The 27864-nt window shown below is 37.6% G+C and overlaps 1 protein-coding gene across 3 annotated transcripts in view; it reads left to right on the forward strand.

Moving 5' to 3' along the window:
• lsamp (limbic system associated membrane protein) overlaps positions 1 to 27864 on the forward strand; it is a 723288-nt gene that overhangs the window by 661554 nt on the left and 33870 nt on the right. For all 3 annotated transcript variants that reach the window (XM_016678993.1, XM_007566764.2, XM_007566763.2), the window contains one exon: positions 12035 to 12160. In XM_016678993.1, coding sequence (XP_016534479.1) covers positions 12035 to 12160 — 126 coding nt within the window. The remainder of the gene's footprint in view (positions 1 to 12034; positions 12161 to 27864) is intronic.

Here is a 27864-nt window from a genome sequence, read left to right on the forward strand (position 1 = left end):
TTGAAATTATCTCCTAGCTTAAGTGCTGGCTGGATGGAGATGTTCAATCATAATAGGGATTTGAACCTTTCACTTGATGATAATTATTTAGTGCCATTTGTCTTGTGTTAAGTTTACTAAAACAAATCAATAAGAAAAAAAATTTTTTAAAGAAACATCTGAAGAATTTTGATTTAACAAATTCCTGCCATGTTAGTTGGAAATTTTCTGACCCACATGCAGAATCAAATAACAGAATATCAGTAGTAAAACATACGCAGTTTTATTTGCAAAATGTACAACGTGTTAAAAGTGTGACTGAAGAAGTTCTCCTTTCTCAATGTGGTTAAAGTGGCATCTGGGCAAAGACGGTATTGTTAAATGTGAGTCTTGAACAGCGATTTGGTTGAATCCGAGTTGTAGCTTGGCCGTGGGCTAACGGCTGTGTGGTGGCGTTTCAGTATGAAAGAAGGCAAGTCTGTTCCTGTTGTGCAGTTGATGAGACATGAATCTGTAGAAGAGCGGAGCTTAGAAAAGGTCTTGTGGAGCAGACGGTCTGGTGGAAATTTGAGTACGCCGGAGGTGCGGAGGACAATTGTGGAAAGGCTGATAATGAGATGGTTTTTGTTGAAGAAATCTCAAGACGAGGGACCTAGTAGCAACCTGGGAGCACAAGAGAATGAATGTAATCTTAAGCCAAGATAAATAAACATGGAATTCTAAAACACAGGAGAACTTTACCTTAGAGAACAATGAGAATAGATACTACCCAACAAAGGACACCTGGTGGAAAGAGGTTTTCAAGCAGGTACTAAAGTCCTCAGAGTCTGATAAAGAGCCTGGTGTGCAGCTGTGCACAGATAGAAAAGCCTACCTGCAGAGATCCTCTGAAAAAGTAAGACTCACACTCTCACAGAAAATGCACGCGCACACACACCACAATCATCACAATCATGACCTTTGCTTTTGCCATTGTTCCTGTAAATAACCCCTGGAGCTCCTTAAAGGGCACTTTTTTTTTTACACTTTGAACCCCTTTGTGTATACTGTCAGGTCTTGCATAGTATTCTTATAAAGAATACAGTATTCTTATTTGATTTTGAAGTAACTTGAATGTTTTCAGTCATTTAAGGGTCCTTTGTATATAGAAGCAGCCAAAACATGTTTTTTTATTATTATTATTATTTACTTGCACTTTTTGTAAAATCTTCATCCTAGTATGAATATTTTCCTAATCCTATCTAAGGATAATCTGAGCTCTGGTTGAGAACTAGTGCAACAAGAGCAGGATGAACTCGTTCTGCCAGGTTGAGGCTCTCACTGAGGAGGACTTCATGTGCTATTGTGTCTTATTTCTGAGGAGTAACTGACACATCTATTTTCTGACCTTTACCCATGGACATGAAATTTGGATCATGACCAAAACAATAATGTCTCAGAATAGAAGCACCTGAAATTGGCTTGGATGACTGGGCTCAGCCTTACGAATGAGGCGAAGAGCCGTGTCGTCTGAGGGGAGCTCGAAGTGAATCCAAAAGAAGTCAGATGAGATGGTTTGGGAGCCTGATGAGAATGCCTCCTGGCTGCCTCTCAGATTAGATTAAAATGCTTTATAAACTAAGCATGTAGGACTCTTGTTACTCCCTCACTGACTCATGAACACAGAAATGCAAACTCTAATAGTCCACGTTATGCTGTCACCTTTAGCAGATTGTGTCAAATGGGAATAAATCAGGTAGTATCGATTGGTTAGTGCTGACTATTAGTTTCACTTCCTTGGAACATCCTTAAGGGTCTCTGGGAATCGGGGGAATTACGCTGAAAGGCCATCTGAATGCCACAGTAAGCCACACTGTAATCTAAGCTACATTTTATTGCCCGGGTGATCAAAGAAGTAGTTCTGTATGTTAATGTTTTGAACCTCAGGCGTTCTCATGAATTAGGGGGCGTCAATAAGACACAGTTAGTGGACTGCAAACATTTAAACTTGACCTTATTTCCGAATGCATAAGAATTGACCGTTAATGAAAAATGTTTACTAAAACACCCGTTTCTGAGAAGAAGATGGAGGCAAAATGTCATTCTGTAAAGACTTTTGAGATTTATAAATAGTCAAAGAATTAATGTACTTTGTTCAAGTTCTGCCAGTTCTCAAATTCAAAGATAAAGTAAACAAATAAAAAAGATACTTGATGACTACAGTGGAATAACAGTGTAAGAAAGTTCAGTCCAACAACCTTGGAGTCTTCGTTGAGGAAACTTTTGAAATGACAAAGCAAAGTTGACTTGCTTCCCACTGTTTCTCTTTTTAATGATCTCCTTTCATGGGCTACGGTTTTAAGTGGCCGTCCATGTAGATGGGTAGGTTTGCAGATGTGATACGATCTTTCCATTTTAAAACGAACAGTACTCGATGTGCTCAGAGGTATAATTTTATGACGTAACCCTGAGTTTACAGGGTTATCCCTGACATTATGTCCCCTTGTTTTATGTTTTGTTCTGGACCAAATGTCTGTAAAATAGTTGGATTTATCCTGAGGTTTAATCATTCTATGTACTAATTAGGTGACTTCTTGGTAGCACATTTTATTAATAGCTATATGAATATTTGTCGGCTTAAAATAAATGGTGACCAAACATTTTAGATTTTTATTTTGTAAGAAAGAAAAAGAAAATGGGGAAAAGACATTTTGAATTTTTGCTCTTCTCTATAATGCAATACCATATATATTTATTGTTGCAGTATGGTAAATTTGTTCAAGGTGTTTAAATATTTAACTGAAAACAATGAGGAAAAACTGTTTAACATTCTTTTTTTTCTCCTCTTTGATCCCTTCTTTTCCATCACTTAGAGAGAAACTGCTCTTGGACCTTTCTGCCTTGCATCTGCTGTTCTCCACGTTTTAGTGCAGAGACCAATTAAATGTTCAAGCGATTTACAAGCTGCTGCCCTGAGCCCAACCATCAATTGGAAGAAGAATAAAAAAAAATAAAAAAAATGAACTACCCACTTAATTAATCACCTTGGGGGTCCCCAAATCACTCGAGGTTTATAACAGGGTGGATGGAAATCTGATAGCTCTAGCACACTGTTAAAAATCAGCTGAAATGGAAAGCTCTTCTTCACCTCCTTGAGTCAGGAACCGCCAGTAGGCCATGGCATCTGTGTTACACTCTGTGTTTCCTTTGAAAGTTTCTCATTCGTCTTGGGCTTTTAAAGAACCGCAGGTGCTAACGGCTACATAAGAAATGAGGAGAGAAAACGTTCTTTTTCCCTTTGGTGTTTTTTTTTTATCTTCCCTCTCTTCCTTTCTTCAATTTATGGTGAAAGGCACGTGTGCAGTGGAAATGTAGTTAGTGAGAAGTCCCGTTTGCATTTCCTGGTCACTTGGCAAGAATCTGTCCGGGTGACTGCGGACAAGACACCTCAGGTTTTAACGCAAACAGTCCACGCTTCTACAGTTTGCATAGGGAGATGGAATAGTCAGCTGAATTGTGTATTTAGACTAATGTGTGTGCCGCCCATGTTATGCCAAGGTCGCTTTTCATGAGATCGAACGTTGGTTTAAAGATGAGTAAATAAAGTGATAAACCACATATTTGATCATTGAGTAAGATTTGGTTGGACAAAATGTCTGTTTGTGTGTGATTCAACTGACTAAAAATAGCAACATAAGCATCAAGCTCGTGCTCCTGTCAGACTGCTTCCTGTCTTGTCACAAATGGTGCGCTAATCTTGTTGCAACTGCAAAACGTCAGTCCTGAGAAAGGCAACATGTAGGTCAGATGTGTCCAAAATTAGATTTTACCCTGGACTCACCATGTAAAACATGGTGGTGGCAGCATCATGCTTTTTTTTTTTCAGCAGTCACGAGTCGGAGTTAATTCAGCGTTTTATTTTCTATGTGCTAATAGTGGAACCAATTTTTCATGTCGCTCTTGGCGTCAACATAAATGATTTTGTTTTTCCTGGATAAATTCTAAATCGCTACATTACTCGACTGTTTTGTAAACGTTTCCTTGAATAAAGTTTGATATCTGTGTTGAAGTTTTGTATCAGTGGAGTGAAAAGGCAGTGCTGGAGGAATGTAAGCTCAACCTGCAAATGTTCTATACCATTGAAACGCAAGTTAAATATGCACTGATGGAATGGGTTATTACTATGTTCTATAAGCATTTTTTTAGCTCAGGGTTTCAATTTCTTTTCCAACCATTTCACTGAAGTCTTCATATGCATGAATTCTTTGTGCTTCCCCTACTTGCTTTGTTTTTTTTTACTTTAATCAGCTTGAATGGTTTAAGCCACTTAATTGTTGTTTTTTTCACCTTTTACAATAACATATTACCTTGTGGGTTTAAGGTGCCATATTATAAACACACAAAAGGGCTAAAAACAAGCTCGCCGAGGAAGTAGATCACAGCAGGTGCTTATTTAAAACGACGTGATTCCGTCTCTTAGTTTTGACAGCGGCTGGCCTGGTTGAGCTGACTTTCTTTATAGAAAGGAGGTAATTGGTGCTAATGCTTCCAAGCACTAAAAGCCAAAAGCAAAAAAAAAAAAAAAAAAAGCTGCAAGTGCTTTCTCCTGATTATCCTCTAATGGTCTCAAATTAGCTGAGCATAATCATATGCCTCTTATGCACTGGCTTCCATATCCCTCCTCCGAATGTCACACAGAGAGCCGGTGGGGGGTAAATGTTAGGCAAGGCAAAAAAAAAAACATAATAAGCTCATATAGGGGGAAAAATACAAAACATTCAAAATGATATACACACACCTCAGTCTTTATAAATGTGCTATTGTTGTACAGTACGATAACATCTTTGATGTTAAGAAAAAAAACAAAAAAACAAACTGAACTGTGGCAGTATCAAAGCAACATGAAAAAGTCTTCCATTTTGGATTCTGCCTCCTATTTTATGTCCATAAAGCCGGTGAGTGTGGGGATGAATCTTTACAAAGACTAAGGCTGTCTTGTTGTTTCCCTCTGTCTTGTATGTCTGCTAAACAAGAGAGTAGAGTTTGGCATCGTAATCTGCGCATTGTAATGAACAGTTTAGCTTGAACATAAAGCAATGTGACAGAGTACAGGTGGGCGAAGGCTCATTTTGTTTTTCTCTGCGTCTTCCCTGCTTCTGTTCAGAACCTAATTTATACATCGTTTTATTTGAGATTAACCGAACGAGAATATCGGTACTTTTTTTTTTTGTTGTTGCTACATTAGAAAATATAAGTTGTTATTGCATAGAAAATGAGTTCAGAAAAGGAGAAAAACATCACAGGAGAACTTGGAAGTCTAAATTTAGATGCAGGGCATAAGCAGTGTAACAACCAGTTAAATGTTTTATGGTCCAGAAGAGCATTTCTTTAGCATATATGCTGTTTTATTCCTCTACAAACCAAAGCTCTAAACGATGGTTTAGCTTTATTTTATAATTTTATTGATAAACACCCTATGGACCACAGTCAAGAAAAAAAATATTGCCTGTTTGGTCAAACTACTGACTTGACAAACCTTATTTTGAATTATGCCTGAGTGCTCTGATTTTCAAACGGGTTTCGTCAGCTGCTGACAATTCCCCCAAGTAGGTAAGGCCAAAAGATCTGCCAAAGATCACTTCTTGTGGTTTATTCAAACTCAGCAGGGAAGTCTCTTTTGCATAACGTCTGCGAGCCAAAGTCACTTTTTTGTGTGATTTCTATTCATCTGAACTTAAGGGGAGTAGAAGTCAGACCACCTTTGCTTCTCATCTTTAGTCCCAGACAGGGATGAACCGGGAATAGAAACCCTGGATTTTCTCTCAAACAGACCTGCTGCCTGTCATAGCTGTGATGGTCTGTTATTATACAGTTTCCCTTAGGTCTACATACACTATTTTGCCAAATGGATTCTCACCCTTCAATTTGAATATTCCTAGGAGTATAAAATCACAAATGTTTGTTTGATTTCAACAATTCAAAAGCAAAATATCCCATATGGCCACGTTTGAATCCTCTGACAGAATGCTATAGCTACTCCCCAATGAGGTTCAGATGTCACTGAGGTGTTTGCTCTTGTCTGTCTTCATGACTGCGATTTCCCCCATTGGGGTTTCAGCAGGACAGCCTCCCCTGCTTCAGCACAGGGTGAAGATCCTTTCAAATAGCTTCTAAGTTATTCCAGCAACACCTGAAATATGAGTGGCAGAAGAGTTTTATCTCAGGGAAAATCTAGACACATGTGGTTACTGTGGTTGTAAACCTGCATCTCACATCTACTGAGGATCTTTGTATTGTAAGTGGTTTTTTTTTGTGGTTTTTTTTAAATACAGGCAAACTTACTTCCTGTCTCTTTTGATATGAATGTTGTATTGATCTTATGACAAGTTTTTAGTGGGAATATTGAAGACTTTCCTTTGGGGTTTGTCATGGTTTCATACTCAGACCTCTTTTTTTTCCTCTCTCTTCCTGTGTCTTGGTGTCTGTTGTGAGAAAACATGAAACCTCTTTCCAATTTCTTACTCTTTTTGTTTTTCTTTATGTCTGTTCTATATCTTCTAATGTTTTGTGCCTGTATAGCACTTTGGTTAAATTTGTTTTTGTTCACATCAAATGTTAATAAAGAGCTTGATCAGTTTGGAAATGATTTACTTTATTTGACCTTGAAGCGATGCTCATGAATTCTTGGTAAATGCTCGATAGAGTTGTTTTTTTTTTTAACGATGTCAGTAGCCTTGTCCCCATCTTTTTTTAAATTTTCCAACTCTAGTCATATTTGTCTTCAACAGAATACTGAAATAACACGGATGTGAAATATTTTTCTGCTCCTTTTTAAACAATTAAATGCTACTGCGCATGAACAGAATTACACACTGATGCTGAATAAAACATAATTAGCACATTTCTATTTAACTATTGTTTACATAGTGACTGTTTTGACCTTTTTTTCTGCAGTTGTCCATTCTCTAATTATCCAGTCAGTAAAGAAAGTGTCTTTTTTTCCCCTGAATTCCCTGCCAGACATTTCTTCTCTTTGGGAAAAGCTTGTCACTTGGAGTCAGGAATTGCCTGAGGTTCTTTTTCTTTCATTTTTCCTCTTCCTGTCTGCTCAATATACTGTGATAAGGACATAAACCTGCAGACATGAACACGTTTTTCTCTAATTACTCTTTCTTTCTATGTGTGCGCACCATATCACTGTCTTTGAAGTTTGAAATAGCAGTTGAAATGAAGGTCACTGTATATTTTTTTAAAATGTTTTCATCTGAGATTAATTAATTTTCTGTTTCTGTCTGAGGACCTTGTCTTTTTTAGCCAAAATTTTTTTTTTTGTTTTTTTTTTTTTTGTTGTTGTTGTTGGTGGTGGTTTCCTTGCTTTTTCATTTGGTATTTTTTGGTTGTTGTTATTTTTGGGAAACCTGCCATGAAGACGGGAAATCTCCCACCGCGGAATATGAGCTGTTGTATTTGGATGATGTTGGGCGTGGTGGATGGGTTGCGTTATGATAAACACGAACATTAATTCTCTAAAGCAAGGTCTGAAAAGTACAAACAGTTATTGGAATATTAAATATCTTGTATAACTCATTTAATTGGTAAAACTTTTGCAAACTGTGCATGCCACCTTTCCTGCAGCTTTGGAGGGGAAGTGCTTTTCAGCTAGCTGCCCTTTCCACAAATATTCCTTGAAGGCTGACCTATGATCACGCCCTCACCCGCCCCCTGTCACCGCTGACAGCTGAACACCAGGCGCTCTACGGCCGCACGAGTTGAAATGTCATTCACCCTGCTTTTCTGCCCCATTGTTATGCTTTTCTCATGTCTTCTCCGTCTTCGTTTCTCGCCCACACTTCTGTCCCTCCTTCCCCGTTTTTATATGCGACAGGATTATCGCAGCATGAGCTGTCGTGTCCCCTCCCGATCCATTTATTTTATCAGCTTCTGAAGATTTATTTGCCAGTCACACCTCCCACTCATCAGTTTTCCCCCCACCAAGACCCCAACAGCCGATTTGTAGATGAAAATCAATAAATAAAAGAAAAAAAAAAGAAAAAACAATTGACAATTTGGTCCTTTGTCACTTCTGTGGAGAGCCCCCCCTCGCCTCAGCAACCCTTGTTTCATTTTGCCACATCTGGAAAGAACCTCTTCATTTCTGCTAGGTCATTTGACTACAGCAATAACTCTGTATGACTTCGGTGAAGATGCTGCGTGGCATGATTGTGACTGCCCTGTCAGTTGGTATTAGGCAGATGGTTTCCAGCGGGGCGTTATGTGTGTGAGTGAGAGAGACAGAGAGATGGAGGGACGTTGGATGGGAGAAAGCTGTTAGTGTTGTTGTGCAGAGATAAAGCTCCAATAATACCCTTGCTGGGGAATCAGAGATTGAAATACCGTTTCTTTGAAAATGCGGTCGATGTGAAGGAATGAGCAATGAGTTCAACACTATCAGATTTAGAAAACAACAATTCCCACACGATACATTGCTCACAAACGACTGTTTTGCTCCATATCATTGAAAGCTTTCAGTATAGATTCTAAACGTGTGCCGTTCGCGGAGTGCTGTTGATGTTGAGTTGGAGAAATGGGGCAAAAGTGTCTTAGGCACAAAAATCATAAAGTCCTGTTTTGGACCAATTAACAAGTCTTACATCAGACTACAACCATTCACTTCTGAATACTAAATTAGGATTTCCTGTCTTAGAAAACAGCGTATAATTGTAGAGGGAAAGGATTAAAGTGCTTTCAAGATATTTTGCATATAAAAAAATCGGAATGCATTTGAATTCAGCTCCCAACCCCTTGGTGTCAATAGTTCATAGAGACATCTATCAAATATATCTATAGTCTGAACTTTCCTTTGGTTCATTTCTGCAAAAGAGCTGCAAAACATAAGCTTATTTGGGTGTTTAGAACAACTTTGAACAGCAATCTTCAATTCTTGCGATACAGTTTTTTTCATTAATTTTCAGTCAGTTAGCTCTGGCTGTATGTTCAGTGTTGTTGTCGAGCTGTAAGATGATTTTATGGCTTAGTCTCAAGTGTTTTTGCAGCGCTAAAGGTTTTATTCTACGGTTGACATGCATTTATCGTCATCCATCTTTTGGCATTGATGGCCTTTATTTGAAAGTATTCCCTCAGGAAGGGAGGAGAGAGAAAGTTTTACTAATGACAAGAGGTACATCCGGAAAAAGGAATTGGCAAAGGATAACCCTTCACAATTAGGTGACCCACTAGAAGCAGGGCTTTTAGCATCCTCAGATTTACAGCAAAACTAACACCAATCAGCAATGACATGCAACATTTTTTGTTGTTAAGAGCCTAGTTGAAACAACTTGGATTTTAAGTTAAGTTAAAACATTTCTATCGCTGCTTGGAGAGGCAGAATAAATTACTTTAAAAATATTTTTACTCTAATTATTCTCTATGTTCTAACAAAATATTTTGTTTGTCACAAGTGTCAGAAAGATATACACACCAGCACATACTTTTTGACAAAGGAAATTTTTTGAGACATCTCCAAAGAGTTAAAAAGAAACCTGAAAGCCCTGCCTTAAAAAATTTGTATCTTGACGAAAAATCTTTCCAGCTTAAAGTGTGGCCTATTGTTGATTTAACTAACTTAATGTGGCACCTTGAAACCTGCATGTTGTCTATTTGTTGAGCAAGAAAAGGGACTAATCTCCTTGCGGAGAGAGGCTCTGGCCCTGATGAACTAAAGGATGAACTTCAAACACCTGGTGTCAAAGAGGGAAAGGGTCAACATTATTCTTTTCCTGTATACTTCAGGGTCCTGATGATGTACGTCAGAAGTGGCAGCGTGCGTCTTATCTGCAGAATGTGTCAAAAGCAGCACTGTCCTTGGCATTGGCAGATGGTGATAAATGGGGATATTGAAGCCTCAAAAAACTGCTACGCTGGCAAGTCTCCAAAGCCCGTCCTGCAAAGTACTTCCTTTACGCCGTTTAGTGGTTCATGCAGTGAAATATAGGAGATCTATTTCTTACAAAGGTTTTTCCTGCAATTTTGCTAAGCAAAAAAAGAACAATGGTAGAATGGTCGCCTTCAGCGCTAATCAAAGTGGCTTAAAATCCAATTTAGAACCCTCAAAACCTTAATACGCACTCTAGGATTTTATTTCCGTAATGGAAGAAATTTTGGGGATCAACTATGAAATTAGTCCTGTGATTCATTTGCTTGATCAAACAAGGACTGGAGTTCCATCTATCCATGGCCACACATTCTGTAAATATTAAATGGGTGAAACCGATTTCACATAGCAACCACATGTATTTGCGATACTATAAAGCATAATGACCCAACATTACCTTTACTATATGTAGAGTCTGTTGCAGGTTGAGAAATGTCTGACATTTATGCAGACATTTATTTGCATAAATGTCTGCAAATAATGATCAGAGACCATCCTCAGTGACTTTAAAAGTATTTTGTAAAACAGATTGCAAACAAGGACACTTGAATGATGACTCCTATCACATTGTATTCAGCAGAATAGTTAAGTTTGAGTATGAACTGAAGTCTCTTTTCTAACACTAATAAAAACAATCAATGAAAAAGAAATCCCATCTGGACAATGAACTCGGTGTATCTGTCTGGACGGGTCTGGTGCGCCTCGTCCAGAGAGTCTTGCTGACTTCTGATTGTCAATTTGAAAGATGTGAATTCTCTGTTCAGCTTGTTGAGCATTGATTAAACCGAGTGAAAAGCATATGCAGTTAAATGTCATTGTAATTATTCTTAAAAATGACACGTAAAAATAGATTATGATTGAATGCTTTTGACCGCATCTGTCAAAATGACAGAATGAAAAGGTCCTGCTTCAGTTCTCTGTACAAAACAAAGCATAAAACAAGTTGCTGTTTGTTTTGTTGTTGTTGTTATTGTTTCCATGCCACCTAACAGCATGCACGCAGGATTGGAGTTTATGACATAACTTCGGTGATTTTTTCTGCAATTTCCACAATCCATAAAGCAAATACTATTTTAATCTTGGACAAAATGGGCTTCCATGACCACTGCAGGGAAATATAGTTTCACTGTCAATATTAATATGAAAGGCAAACCTGCATTCAGACCAGACTGCACATGGTTATTGCTTTGTTTACTGATATTATAAGGTTACACTGAAGGAAAGGAAAGTTTTAGCTTGTAAAGATGGACTCAGATCAGGGAAAAAGAAATGGTTTAGATTTTCAAACTCATTCAATGTTGCAAAGTAAAACCTCAAGTAGTTCCATAATCAATGTTTTAGACGTGGAAAAAATATATATTTTATTTGATTTAAATTAAACATGAATGAACTTCATTATATTCACCATTGTTCATCATCATTTCTGGCTGCATTTCTGCTTTACCATTATTCATCTATGCCACTTTAGAGTTGTGAAACTCTTGATGAATGCCCTTTGCATCAGTCATGATTGATTACATGCTAGCTGATGACTTGCTTTATCACTTTTACCCTCAGAATATGTCAGAGCTCGTTTCTCCTCCCAAATCTCTCATTTTGAGGCTTTATTTTTTTACTTATTTATGCATTATTTCATTAAAAGTGACAGGACTGGGAGACCAGAGTAAACAGAGATTGCAAAGGAGAATAATAATCAGACACGGCTGAATACAAAAAAGGAAGGTAAACTCAACCTTTAACCTATACATTATGAATCATGCATTAAAGCCCGCCTTCTCAAGGTGTGTTTGACTCAAAATCAGCACGAAACAACTGTCGGATCTCCCACAGGACAAAAGAACCAATCTGTCTATTTGAGCTTGGGCTCCAGGGCAGAAGATTAAATTGCTTATTGAGATCTTTGTTTTCAACACATTATTTGGATCTGCCTCTATAGGCAAAATTTAACAGAAAAAAGTTTTCTAAAAAAACCCACCTATGCTCTCAAGAGCAATGCATTTTTTTTTTTTTTTCCATTGTCATCCCTGTTTTATATCACCACTTGCCTTATGTGAAAACGTATTCTGAGAGTTATGTGAAACATTCATGAGATTATTTATACTCTGGCTTCAGTGCAATCACACATCAAATCTCCTGTGTCCACAGTTCCAGCTACAATCTACAAGGTGTCAGAAGACATCATTGTAAATGAGGGCAGCAACGTGACACTCAGCTGTTTGGCAAGTGGCAGGCCGGACCCTCTAATCACCTGGCGGCTGCTCAACCCCTCAGGTAAGAAACATGCAAACATTGCTCATTATTTTGGTTATTTTGTCCAGGTGTCTCACAGACTGTGAGACAGGTTTTGTCATTATATACCGTTAATGTTCAGTTTCTTACCACACCCCCGATACGCAAACACAGTTTGAAATACTGCATCTAAATCTAGAAATACATATTTCACCATGTGAAGTTGCTGTAAGAAATATATTTGGTATCCTACAGACTTTTCTATTTTATCCCCTCACAATGAAATGTTTCAGATTAATAGACAAGGAAAACCTGAGTAAATATGACAGATTTTATTTTTAAATAAATAGTTAATTTAATCATGGATGAACTTAAACATACCTTCAGTAAGGAAAGAAAGGCTTGCCGTGTTTTGTGTCCCCATGAATGTGTAATCAGTACATTCATAAAGTAATTCTAGTAGGATGGGCAAGGTTCACCATTGCTCCATGTTTTAATGTTTTTAATTGTTTGCGATCTATAATTGTAAAAAAAATAAAAAATAAATTGGGCATTAAATGCGTCTTCTTGAGATCCTTTAGTCTACTTCATGTTGTCGTACAGCTTCTTTTTAATTTTATTTATTTATTTATTTATTTATTTATTTATTCATTCATTCATTCATTCATTGGTTCAACAGGCCTGACTGTAGCAAATAAAACTGCCAAAGCTCATCTTTCCAAAACATCAGGTTAATTTGTGACTAGCCGCAACAAAATCGAGAGCAAGTCTCCCCAGGGGCGTTTTGAATTATTTACAGATTTTGAAAGTGTGGATTCTAAGCTTTCTAATAATGTCAAACATAGAAATAAAAGAAGCAGCTATGGTCATTGGAATGTGAGCAAATTGTCCTCAACGTTTCAAAAGAATTGACCCCAAACCTGATCAGCTACCAGTGGGGGATTAACAAAAATTTACATTACTTTGCAAAAAACCCAACACTCCCTTGTTCACTGGCAACTGGTATAACTGGGAAGGTGTACAGTCTTCACGTTTGTCTGGTTAGAAATGTTTAGAGGTCTGTCCGTTTTTCCAACAAGGCTGCTGTGAAAAACGCTGCTGGAAGTCATGGAGTCATCTATGAACCATGAACTGTGGTGGAATTAAACCATGCCTAAATACACACTGAAGGAACTACATTTCTTGGCTGCCTGGGGAACGCCTGGGGATTCCTCCAAAGGAGCTGGTCCAAGTGGCTGGGAAGTCTGGGCTTCTTTGCTTAGGCTGCTGCCTCCCCATCTGACTCTGGATAAGCAGAAAATAATAATGAATACAATCATGTTGGACAATGTTTTCTTTCAGCAACATTGTCACAGTTGTTTTTTTGTTTTTTTGTTTTTTCCTTAAGCTGTGCAGTTCAACCGCACAGCAAATACCAACAAGCAGACATCAACAAAAACTCTACCCACCATGAAGCATGGCAGTGGCAGCATCATGCTCTGGTTGTACTTCTATGCAGCAGGCACTGGGAAAACAGAAAATATTGCCAAATCCAAGAGGATGATCTGATTTGACTGTCAGTGAAATATACTGCAGGATATATGATTTTCAACAAGACAATGGCCCCAAATAAACAGCAAAGCTATTCAGAAATGGCTCAAAGAGAAAAAGTAGGACACCGAGGCGCTCTCAGTTCAAAGACCAGATCTGATTCATATTACAATCTTATGGTGGACATTAAAAAAAAAAAAAAAGATTGATCCCGAAGCCATCTGACAAAGCTCAAGCTTGTTAGGAAGAGTTGATTGACCAGATGTGCCGTATCCAGTCCGACTCAGGGCAGCCAGTGATGCATCTGATGTCAAATGCGGTACATATTTATGCAGTCATTCATGTTATCTTTTTTGATATTAATGAAGTGACATGTTTTGTTTTCACTTTGAAATTAAAATAATTGCTTTCCTTTCTCCAAATCCTTGCCAAATCGTAATGACCTTGGCATTATTTATGACAGCAATTACAACCTGAAGCTTTTACAGGCTTTTTAGTTTCCTCAGATGTTGGCAGCAATTTGCTTTCGGGATGTAGCGCTTTTTCAGAGAAACAATGCATGTCTCAGGTCCCCGATAAGCTCGTAGAGTGATGGATGAAGATTGTGGAGTTGATGAAATCCCAGATTTGATGAGAGATTTGTGCTGATGGAAAGCCATTCTATGCTCATCTCTCTTTATGATTTGCCTCGTCATCTTGTCAGTACTCCAGACATGTTTCACTGACCACATCTGTTTCCTGCACCTGCAGCCTGAATAAATTGGAGAGGTCTATTGGCCTCTTTTCCATAAAGGCATTAAAGAAGGCCAATTTGTTCTCCCTAATTTTACATGCCTTGTGGATCAGACAGTCTGCAAGCTTCTCTGAAGTGCAGTGGAAGTGGAAAACTTTTTTATTATTATTATTGCCTATAAAGTCAAAACAGAGGGTAGTTCAGATTTCTAATAAAAGTGTTGAAATACCTTTGTATACATTGATGGTATTTTGTTTGGACGAATAGATGAAAGTATCTATTGAGGTACAGAAAAGCTAATATCTGAGCTACAACAGTCTGCTTTTATTTGCCATTTCAAATTCTGTTTTCATAACGTTGCTTTGTTTTATATTTTTTATTTGCTTTGCCTGTGTGTTATTGAGAAACACATATTTTAAACAAGAAGGGAGAGTGAAACAAAAAAAAAAAAACACACAACAAAAAGAAACGGTCAATGCACAGGCAGGATTGAAGCCTGCACTATATGTCTGCATGCCACATATGGCTTCCTGAGATGAGAGCAGCACTTAATTTGAAAACACTGGCACTGTTATTATTTTGGCTGCTGTTTTATGGGAGTCTTGCTCTGCAGAAACCTTAAGTCTGATGCAGCTCATGAGTGTGTGCAGGGAGAGATAATGGTGTCTGGCAGATGGCAGGCTCGCCCCTTCACACTGCTGCGCTTAGCTACCAAGCTTCTCGACTTTTTGCAAGGACCCCAGATGTTCACAGGAAACAAACTGCCAGTCAAATTGAAGAGTCAAGCTTGTATGTGGTGTGCAATTTAAGCCTTTGTTCTGCTCTCTAAAGCTGTTTTCACACTTACTCAGATCTTTTCACGTTTGCTATCATACCTAAGTATATGTTTTAACATTTTTTGCAAATCCAAGATAAATCATTGTCTGTTGACAAGTTATTATGCGAAAACAAATTATTAAAAAAAATACATATATAGGGAAAAAAAATCATATTATTCTGTTATGGTGGAGGCTACATTTAAGATCAACTTTATTCATATACCTGGAAGATATATGTTTCAAGTAAACTTTTATTTTACCTAAATTGCCCTTGTGACTGGAGTGGCCCAGTCGGACTCCTGACTCTAATCTGATAGTTAATCTGTGGAGTAAGCGAAGGATTCGGATAATGGCAAGGGGGCCTTCTGACCTAAAAGACTTGGAGCATGTCACCAAAGATCACTATAGCAGTGGAAACATGCAAAAGATGACCAGCAAATATCAGAAGGTTTTGACTGCTGACATGCCTATAAATGATTTTCTATTAATTATTTAGATATGTATATGAGACCTTAAACATTTATTTTTGTTTTAGATTGTTATCTTTTGACTGATGCCTTCTTCACTTCCTATGAGAATCTATGAAATCCTAAACCTGCCAAAGGTATGACTAATTTTGGCCATGGCTTTATGCGCAGCACACGTGGAGTCTCTCTGAACTGTGAAACTCCTAGTGTTGAATTTTTAGACAAAATTTCCAAAACGATCTATTCCCATCTGGTTTACCTTGAGATCAAATTATGTGCACTATGTTGTAAAATTCATAAAACGGTTGAATGAGAAAGGCAATACTTAAATGTATTTGCATACACCAAGGAGACACAAAGCAAACACTCAACTGTGTCACAAGGATAAGAATCGAGTTTTTAATCTCATACCAGCATGGCTGCACATGCATTTTCGATTTGAACTGCTTGCAATAATAGCATAAAGACACCATATTTATTTTAAACTGTTGCATAAATGACACCATTACACAAATACACAAAATAAAAAAAAATAAAAAAATGCCACAAGGTCATTGCTAGAGCTTACACCTCATTACACTGAATTTTAACCACTCATTTGTTCATATTCCCTGTTGCTTACACCAATGAGAATAAGGCAAGACAAAAAGAGAACAAAACAGCATTATTACCATTTTAGATTTTATTCAATAAAAAGATAAATATCAAAGCAACTACGCTCATGCTAGAAGTCTGGCAGAAGCTCCCACGTGTATGATTACATAAATATGGAGATGCAGACTGATGACTTTATGCACATGTTAATTTGAATAGGTCTTTGAGAGAAAATTAGGTGGCATACAAACACAAGGACAGAACAAACCCTTGTGCTCTACAGTTCCACTGCACTCTTGGCTATTTCCTGTTGCATGTTTGCACTTATGTGTCCCTAAAGAGTCAAAATCAATTAATTTGAAAATCCTTAAGAACTCAAGGATATCAGCAGAGAATAGAAATGCCTGAGCACCCAGGCTCACTCAACAAGAAAATTATCTTCAGGCCACATGAGACAAGTCCTTTGGAGTAATGGCGGCAGCTGAGAGATGTTCATCAGCCAGACATGTCTGACTTTTCCATTAAAATCCTCTTTAGGTCTGCAGAGTTGGTATGAATGAGAAATTGCAATATATGCAATGACTGGCACGGTCTTGACAGGTTTAGCAGAATCTACAAGCAAATAATTTCTGGATCTACACATAAACTCCCTTAAAGTGGTGTAGCTTTTTCCATGGTGCAAAAAAATCAATTTATCAGACCAAATTGAATATTATATATTCATTATAAATTATTCCAAGGTTTGTCATCTTCATAGTTTGTCTGGTTAGAAGCCTTGATGGTAAAACTTCATGAGGAAAACCTGATGTACTCCTTTAGGATTAAATTACATGAGTGACAAATGACGCTAACTGTTTCAGCTGACATTTCATTTTAGGATTTATTTACTGCACGGTTGTAGCAGTAATTCTCAAGGTGTCCATGTTCATTACTGTTGTCATCTGTTTCTACAATGCATCCAAGCTGCATTTTAGCTCTGCCCCGCTTTTTCACCGATGCTGCTGACTATTTCTATTGGTTATCATACAGGTAATTAGATTAAAACTGACGTGTTTGGCTTCTTAATGACAAACTAGCTTGCAGCTAGCTGGTTGGAAATCTAACCAGAAATTGCTTTTTTTGCGGTGATGAAAATGGATGCATAACTGGGCTCCACCAAAGAGACCGACGATACGTTTGTCACCGAGACACGAACTCTGACAGTCGATTGCTTACATTTCACTGAGCTTGATTTGAATCTAGACTATAAAATCTGTGATTTGTTGAAGTCTGCCAATACATAGCTCTTGTTTCGAAACTGCAGCCAACAGGAACTGACATGACAATACAGCAAGAGATACAAGTATATCAAACCTGGTGCTCATTAGTGTTGGCAGGAGTAGGAGCTAGAGACGAATTGTGCAGATGGTACAACTTTTCAAGCGATGTTTACAATGGTCTAACTAAACATTAGATGTCAAGACATGTTTGTGGTTTACATAAGCTTGTAATTATTCTACAGGTTGAGACGATCTCTTCTTGCTGAAATATTACAACATAATGATGAGAAGATGCTCTTGTTGTGGCAGGCTTGCACATATTCACTTGCTCATATTGACAAATGAAGAGAACAAAGCATCTTATTAGTGAGGGGTTGATATTTGCATGATGATAACTATTGGGAATTGCTTAGCTTTACTTTGACTAAGATGCAATTCATAAACACCAACTGGGTTACTCCTCAAACAAAACACAATTTTGAATATACAACATAATTTTTCAGGCTGGGAAAAAAAATTGTTTTTAATTGTTTTTTCTAAGGAGATAACGGTATCTCCTTAGATTGGGACAAGCATATTTTGGTGCATATTATATATTATGCATTGTATATTGAATAAAGATTGTTCAAACCAGAACTTCTATAGTAAATAGTTCTAGTTTTTGATTAGAAAAAACATTTTCTCCATAAAAAAAATATATATTTTTTAGCTTTTCCCAAGCTATTACTAGACATTCGTCTTGAGACTTAAATGCTTTTTGCTACAGTCATCGATGAAATACCCGGTCCGGGTTTTGCCAGTTTGAGAACTTTTTGAAGAGAGCTAATTAAATGGTTGGAAGAAGGCTGTGAAATTATTTATTCTCATTGCACAGCACAAAACTGGAGGCATCCACTTGCTATTGACTAGGCATCCACCTATGTAATAAAAAATGCATTTGGGGATCAGTAGACATAATTTTTTGAAAGCTAATGCTTCCCTTTGACAGGATGGAGTCACAGGGGCTTAACTATATTGCCAGTATTAAAGCTGTTGCTGTTGATTTAAATATAAAAATTAGCAATAGTTTGTTTTGTTTTTTTTTTCAAATGGAAAAAATATATTTTTCTTTATTTTAGATTTTTTTGACATGCAGTTTGATAGTTCACAAAAAAGAATGGACAGTGCCATGCTCATGAGTATATTATTCTGACATGATTGTTCATGAGAAGAAATTGATGCAAAATCAGTAACTCAACAAAATTGTCTGAGCTTCTTTTGTCAGAAAACATTTTACCAGTTAGCACAATAAAACAGAAATGATTTATAAAAAAGGACAGGATTGGAGTGCATAAATTCTGAACATCTCTATATCCGGATAATTGTTTCTATCTATATGTTTCAACTGAATATGTTTTTGTTTTGTAAAGTGCCTTGAGGTTACATTTGATTTTGACTGCCACCATACAATTTTAACTTGGAATTAAAATTGACAACAGTTTTAATTCCAAATTATTTTTGTTTTGCATGAGTATTTAGTGTTTGGAAAATAATCATTAAGAAAATAATAGTGTCTGTCAGGACATTTTAATGTGAAAATGATGACAGTCAGCGGCCTGTTGGGTTAATTACCGGAGATGAAATACAACCACAATTAAACCATCAAAGGAAAAACAAAGGGAAGAAACTTACTTTTTTTTTAAAAAGTTTATCTTATTATTCATATTAATGTTTTTGCCTACTTACATTAACAATGTTTAACACCTCGTCTTCTTAACTTAAGCCAGTGTTCCTTCTCTGTTTTGCTGAATCAAGTACGCAGCATTGTGAACATCTTTTTCTTTGATTTATGTGACAATAAGTCCCTGCCAAATGTTGCGCCCTCCATATGCCAAAGCAGCAGAGTGTCTTTTAAAAAGAACCATTATAAATGATTATCCATATCATTCGGATGAGGCGCAGCTCATTCCAGTTTTGGCTTTGCTTAGATCTTTTCTGGCTCATCATCATAAAACCTTTAGGAAAATCTACTTTTTGAGGTAACAGGTTTATGACCATTTAACTGAACTCTCTTAATCCATGTAAATCTTTTAAAGGATGTGCTTTTATAATTTCCTGATTGAACTGCTGTATACTTAAAGAATTTGAGAGTAAAAGTACTGGCTACAATGAGCTCTGATTATTTAAATGTAATTACAAGAGCCCAGCATACACAAAACAAGCATTTCATAATTGAAGTTTTTTTTTCTTTCTTTTTTTATTGAATTACTGAGAGGAGAAATAGAGATGCAGAAAATGATCCCACATATCCAACAGAAAAAAAGCATATTGTAGATTTTAATCACGTAATGTTGTGGGCATCTACAGTTCATACAAAAATATGGAAGTACATCGCTTTTCTTGTATTTATAGGGCAGGGAACATTCAGTATCCTTGTTGTCTTCCACTAAGTATAAATAAGAATGAAAGAAACTATAATTTGCACAGTTTGTCTTTCTATCTTAGGATGCTCTTCAGTATCAAGAAAAAGATTGAAGTTTTTACTAACCACACATGGCCCATTTATCCAGGGATCAAAGTAAATCCAGAAGAGTAAATATGTCCAAAAGTCATTTATTTATTTTAATAGTATCCATGTAATATCAATGCAATTACATCACCACTATAATCTCGCTCTAAATAAAGAAAAAAAAAATCAATCAAAACTTAATTGAGTGCTTTGTTTCAGAATCAGAAAAAAATAAATAAATAAATCCATGAAAATCTACAGGTGCCACAGTTTTTTAACACGCCTGCATCTAATACTTTTAATTTTGGCAACACCACAATATTTACTCTGCTTCTATAGTATTTCCGAATCGATCCAGGCCGAGGCTTTTGATTCCTTTGAATGTCAACCTGCACTGAGGACATCATTTGGTTTCTAAGTTTAGTTCTTTTTTTTCTTTTCCTATTCTCTTCAGTATATTTCTCAGCAGTGGTTTGTTCATTTTTTTGTGTTGAATAAAAATGAAAACTTTAATTAAAATGTTGATGAGAAGCAAGAAAGAATGATTGATTTTGTAACAGAACAAATGCATAAAATTAGGCAAGCATAGACTTCTCACAAAAGGACTTAATGCAGAAGGATTTATTAACATACAAAACACTCATATTTGCCAACTTAAGCTAAAATATGAGTCTAAGTTGATAATAAATCACGAGATGTTTGGGAGCCGTGCCACAAGAGTGAGCACTCTTAAAAGTGTCAAACTTCCCATTTCCACTGAGCACTGTCTCACTGCAGCAACGTAGCAATGGTGCGCACCGGAAACCGCGCTGTGTAGGAGAAGAGGGTGACACAAAGAGAGTGAGAGAGCGTGTGAGGCAAGTGACGCATGAACGAAGCACAAGCATCATCCCGTTTACTTTCTCTTTTCTACCCTGACTCTTCTCAAGGCTGCATTCAAACAGGTGCCAGCCACCTGAGGCTCAGAATGGACTGCTGGGAGGTGGAGCCCAGGGGCCCCACCGGGTGACATGGGGAGATTCGTTACTCTAGAGCAAATTTGTTACCTTTCTATTGCTTCGTCTGTATCTATTAAAATGCTTCACTTCACTTTTGTGTTAAATTATGTTATCCATCTTGTGATGTTTGCTTCCGACAAGGTCGATCTTTGTTTCATCTGACCAAAGACAACTTGTTCTCAGTAAACTCTTCATGTTTATGTTTTTGGTGGTCAGACAAAAAAGGCTGGCATTCCCCCAAAGCAACATTTAGGATGTAAACTATAATGGGGGTTGTAATGGGGAACCTGATCCAAAAATGCAACTCCTTACTGCTTTCCATTAACACAAAGCTTGGGAGATTTTTTTTTTTTTTTCTTACCTTCCTCACCATCCCATTCTCTGTCAAAGCGGCACGATAAATATGAGTTGTCGTCCAGTCTAACAGCCAATGAGCGAATGAAATGGGCCTTTGAGTCATGTCATATTTATACCTCAGGAAATAAGAAAGTCATGAATACCTAATTTAATTGTATTTAAATTATGTTCAACTCTAAAAAGTAGTTTCCCCACTGAATAAGATTATGCTACTGCAATAGATTTGCTCATTTATTTTAGGCCGTTTTACACAGCTTTACTAAATCTACAACATATCTTTCCACCATTTGTGTAATCTCGGCTACCTTTCGAAAATAAAATTTCTGATTTGCTCTGCTAGGGAACACAAGTCCAACTTTTGATATTAGAGAAAGAAAATGACATAAAACAAGTTGTGAGGAGTACAGTAGTTTGGATAAAGAGACTGGTTTTGACACAGTGCATTTGTTCAGAACTTGTACTGTTCTGCTCTGTGGGTGTCCAGAGACCTTCAAGTATGCTGCTGATCCTCACTTTAGCTGACTGGATCCCAGCAGGAGTCTGTCCCTCTTTCTTTAAATTGCTCAGAAGAGTTGCCAGAGGTTATAGAGTGGAACTCCTGGGTGGCGGGATGCCGGAAGAATGGTGGCACCCCGTGTGGCACAATGACGGGAGAAATAGAGCCGCCAGTCAAGCAAGGAATGCTTCCCTTCATGCATATCAGACCACCAAAATAGAAGCCGGACAAGTATGAAAATCACTCGGCTTTCTGGTTGATTGTAGTATTCCATGACACAAGGAGGAACCACACAGAGCAAGCAAGATTTAAAAAAGAAAACGGAAGGTGTTGTGCTTTCCAGACAGATTGAGGGAACACTACAGAAAAGGCAACAGACGGATAAAGAAGAAGAGAGCCACTTTAGTTTGTGAACAATTAGTTTCACTTGGTAGGAAATTGTTCTTCTCATTAGTTACAGCAAGTACAATCATAACAACATGTTAAATTATGCATTAAAGAGCCACTCACTTCTTTTGAAGTTCTGGAGTTTGTCAGTCGCTTGCTTCTGCGGGACGAACGCACTACAGGCAGTTGTAAACGCAACCATAAAAAGTCATACAAATGCATACTTATAAAGAAACCACAAAGATAGTATAGGGGTAATGCACTGCCATGCAAAATAATTAATTTGATTTGCTGTAGTTTTGTGTGATATACCAATTGATGAATAGTTGTGAATTGTAAAATAAAAAATGAATTTGTGCTTTTAAAAATCTTTTTGAAATTCAAAATCCAAAACTCGTCGTGTGTATTTTTCTTGTTGTTCCCGATGTTTTGCTTCGTAGAATCCCCCTTTCCTTGTAAGTAAATCTGAAAGCCTCTTGGCATTTGCCTCTGCCAGATAAGCACAACTATCTGAAGACTGAATTGCTTCATTCTTCTTTGTAAAAATGCTCAGTCAGACTGGAAATCACCTGTTAACAGAAATGTCTTATCACAGATTCATAATTGGATTTGGGTCTTGGTTCTGACTGGGCCATTTGAACACGTGAATATTGCTTAATCCAAGCCATTATATTCTAGCAATGGCTATATGTTAAAAATGTTTTTATGTACAAAATACAAAAATCATAGCTTAGCTTAGTATGTTTGGTCAGTAGGAAAGTTAAGTTTATCTGCAAGGAAAGAGGGTTCTTTGATGCAATAACAATGGGAAGCATTCAAGTTTATGTGATCAATCTCGTAAAATCCAAACGAAAAACCTTTACATTTGCAGCTCTAACTAATGTAGAAAATGTTCAAAGATGTAAATAGTTTTGTAAGCCACTGTATTTTAGATTATGGAGAACAGGAATATTTCCAAGGCCACAGTTTGGCAGCTCAATCAATTAACAACAATAAAGAGGAAACCCAAGCATGACAGGCATATTCCCCTCAGCAGTATTACCTGGCCATCAACAGGGATTACTGCTAATGATGTCCTTGTGCTTCACACTTATGGAGTTGTGGATAATAGTATCAACTGCCTGTAAATGCTAAGCCATGAACGCCCAATGATGCTTTTCACTGCAACACCGTGTTGAAATGAATCGATTTAGACTGCGGCTCGCATTCATCTGCTGTATGAAGCTGCTGCATACTGAAGTCGCGAGCTTTATTTAAACAGCGCTTGGAAGAGTAGTACTTTAATGGTTTGACACTGAGCGCCCTTGACGTCCCTCCCACGCCATCCTCAGCGTTATCGGCTGTGTTCCAAGACCAACCTCAAGACAGTCTCCTCAGGACTGTCACCTTAATAGGAAAGCTCTCCTCCTCTTCCTCCGTCTCGCCATCCATCCTCGGCTGTCGTTACGTCTACCTCTTCTCTCTTCTCTCTTTCATTCCCTCCCTCTGATAATTCGTCATCTTGCCATCTCTGCCAACGTTAAGGCATGACGGCCTCCGCACCTCAGCTCGCTCTCAGGAGAAAGAGACGACGTTGGAGTGAACGGCGTGCTTGTGCACGCATTTCTCTATCTCTCAGGAAGGAGTGAAGCTGGCCAAGAGTACGTAAATGTAAGGGCTAGGCAGTGTTTGTCCCTTGTCGAATGAGAGGGTGAGCAGATTAGGCAGGAGACAGCACGTATACAAACTTATCATTAAATACCAAGCTGTTACCGAAGGAGAGTAGCTGGCAGGCCAGTTGATTGTCAGAGTGAAGTGTGAGGTGATAAGTCCTTGTCAGAGAGACGCAGGTCAAAGTCACGGCTCCACATCACCAGCTGTCTGGAAGTTTATTTTGCACAGAGTTTGAACTCTGCTCGTGTCATTACAATCATTTAAGCACTAGCACTTTGGGGGGGCTCATCACTTTGCAGGTCTCAGATCTGTGTTTTTGTTTTTTGTTTTTTTGTCTGCAATCAGCCACCAGTCTATAATCAGTATGCTGTTACACCAGCAATAAAACAAGATAAGCACAGCTTGCCTTATTTTTGCATTGCCTCATTAGATGCAATCAAGTACAGTCCAGCTAAAAATTGCAGCTCACACCTTTTTTTTTTAAACTCAAAACTGTGCAAAGAAATCCCTACTTTTTTATTTTATTTTTTATTTTTTTTATTTCCTGGCCATAAGCACTTTTCCCAAAACGCCTAAAGTCACAGAGGCCCTGAGGGAGGCTGTAGCCTAAAGGAGACGAGAGCTCATGACTTAAGGGTGTGCAAGCTAACGGATGAGAGGAAACGGAGAAGAACAGAAAACACATTAGACAACTTTATCTTGTGGCTAAGAAGCTGCATCCCATGTGCCACTCTGCTGCTGCTGCTCTGGTTATATTGAGGAGCTTATCTGTAATTAAAAAAAAATACAACGGCAGAAGAAATTTAAATGAAGAAATGTCACAAATTGTTCTGTATCAATAAATGGTGCGGTGAGTATAGAAACAGTGTGAATCATATTCTCTGGCCTCCACAGACAGCAGCACTCAAACTAATGATCACCAGTGGGAGATCTCAAGTGATGTGTTAGATAGCTCTCTCCTCCACAAATGAGGGTTAGCTGTAAATTGTGAAGGGAAGATGTGCTTTTGCCCAGCAACTTTACTGAGACATGCCCAGGAAAGTATTCCCGGAAGGACTGGAGCTGTCCAGAGACTCCTAATGGGATATCTTCATACTAATGGTATTTTCATATAACTTAGATAAGGGATAACGTAACTTAGGGAGACCATGGGTCACTGTGTGTCTCTCTTGAATGCACATCGATTAGGCATAACATTATGACCACTAAGAGGTCAAGTGAATAATTCTATTTACCTCCTAATCAGGGCACCTGTTAGTGGGTTGGATATATTAGACAGGAAATGCAGGCAGCTTTGTGTGGAAAGTGAATATTAAAATCAGGAAAAATGGGCAAACTTATGGATTGGAACAAGTTTCACTGGGGAAGTTTTCACTGTAGACCCTAGACAACTGGATGAGAGCATCTCTTCATCTGCAGCTTACGTTGGGTATTCTCAGTCTGCAGCAGTCAGTTTCTATTAAAAGAGATTGAAGAAAAGGACCTGTGGTGAACCAGCGACAGGGTCACTAATGCATGTGCGGTCTGTTTTATCAGAGCTGCTGAAAAAGTTAATGTTGTCTCTGAGAGAGAGGTGTAAGTCTACATGAAACAGACCGTGTTCTGTAGCCGTCGGAAAGTAAGAGAGATTCACAACTGGACTTCTTGCACAGGTGGCATTCGATAATGGCACAAGGCTGGATTTCACTGATCTCATGAGAGCAACTTATACTTTCACAAATGTTTGTGGAAACAGTCTTACTGCACAGGTGCTTCGTTGTTGTTGTGTTGTTGTTGTTTTTTTTTATACTTGTGGCCATAGAAGTGATTAGAAAAACCAACTCAATGATTTGAATGGATGAGGAAACGCTTTCAGAAGCACAGCCCATGTTGTGTGCAGGAACAGGACAGTATTCCTTGAACTATGTTTTAGTGAACGTTTGTGATGATTTTCTCACTGGTAACAAGCGAACCAAAATCAGCACAAAGTATCCCTTCGTGTTCAACTGAAAGTCATTATCACATTCATCGATACTAAAAGCATTTTCCCTCCAAAGTGGAATCTGCTGTCTGTGTTTTTGCTGCGCAGGCAATCAGAAAATATCCTTGGATGAGTCACTCTGTTTTACAGCAGGTTTTAATGTCAAGGCATGATAACAGAGGTATAATCTTGTAAATGTCACTTTCTTTTTAGAGGTGTGTTTACCTCCATAAGCTGCAAACATTTCCAGCTACATACAAAAGCTCTGGCAGCTGTGTTTTAAAAAATATTATTTTATGTCTAGTAGAAGATCAAATCTAGATGATGTTGCTCATCTCAAAATTTGTCTTCATTCTGTCTATGTTCCATACTCACATATGTGCTTTGATCCAGCAAAATTCTGAATAATAGGAATCAGACTAATTTAAATATTTCTACTGTGCTGTAATCTTCAAAATTGGAAAAGCCCAAATGTTGACAAGCCGTCATTTATAAGCCTTTTTTTGAATCCGTTTTAAGAACTTCCATATGAGTTTCATATCTCGACGTATTATGCAAATACTTTGAAGATGGCAGCTGTTCTGTAAATCAGACATTATTTACATGACAAATCATTACTTAGCCAAATGAAAACACGTTTTGTTTTGTTTTTTCTCCAGCAGACACACATACCTCAGGTGCTGTATCCTTTGCTCTCATCTCTGACAATGACAAACTGTAATTCTATTCTTCTGAGGCTAAAACAAGATAATAAAAAAAATTGATGAATGGAGCAGCAGTGCTAGCATAGACTGAGGTAATGAATATTTCATAAATAGTGGGCCTTAACAAAAAAAGGAAAACAAAAACAAAACTAGATGCTGTTCTTTTTCCTCTATCACAGTGTCCATGAGGAATTATCTGTTTTCTTTTAGGATTAGCAGAGAGAACACTTTTCTTGACAGATGCATTGATTACAGAAACTGGCCAAAAACTTCAGATACCGAAATAACTTGTTTGAGCACAAAATCAGAATGGTTTGGGCTTGGCACAATAAAGTTAAAATAGTTCTCTAAAGAAGGGGAGTCATTGGAAAATTATTGTATAATTATGTTTTTTGGTGACATTTTATAAAAAGACCTGAAATGACAACCAAAAGTTTAAAATTGATTTCCAAACTCTCCACAATGAAAACCAACCTGACATGGAACATGAAATCAAAACGACATTTCAAAAATATGTTTTTATCTGTACATTGTATTTAACTTAACTAGGATGTCACTAAATTAAAATAAATGTGGACATTAGAACAAATGTGGAACATTTTTTCTAATTTGTTGGCTTCATTTGGTTGGTGGGATAATTGTTTGAACGAGTTAATTGTCAGTCGGCTAGTTAATGGGTTGGTTGCTAATTTCTCAGCTGAGTGGTTTGTCATTTTGGGGATGGCCATTTGATCTTTTCATTTAATGATTAGTTTATTGGTTAACTGACTGGCTGGTTGTTTAATGGGTGATTGGTTGGTTTTATCAGTGTGGCATATATTACTCTTGTAAATCATCTTGTTCCCTGGCAACAAACACAAATGATCATGTATCAGTGACGTGCAGTGAGGTTCATTGCTGGTGAGGCACTGACTTATGACTTAGACACCACACATATTATTGGACGTACGGAAATTTCGCGCATGCATACAACGCTGGAGGGCAAAAAGACTAATCATTTACATGTCATCCATAACCGCGTCAACTCAGTGAAACTTAGAAATGTAGATATTGATTTAGTGCTATGATCCACAGCAAAGTGATCTGTATTCGCCGAGATACGCAGATTCGTTGCCATAGCAACTGACAACAGTGCCACTTCATGTTTTAGGATTTAACACCAAAAAAACATTCAAGAATTTTGCACACAGAACAGAACATTCAGTCGGTTGTTGTAGTATGTTTTAGGCTTAATGTTTAATAAATAAATAATTGCTGTGGTAGATTAGCTACCGCTTCTACTTTACTGAATTATTTAGACAT

Source organism: Poecilia formosa, unplaced genomic scaffold, assembly GCF_000485575.1.
Source record: "Poecilia formosa unplaced genomic scaffold, Poecilia_formosa-5.1.2 Scaffold198, whole genome shotgun sequence".
Lineage (NCBI taxonomy): Eukaryota > Metazoa > Chordata > Actinopteri > Cyprinodontiformes > Poeciliidae > Poecilia > Poecilia formosa.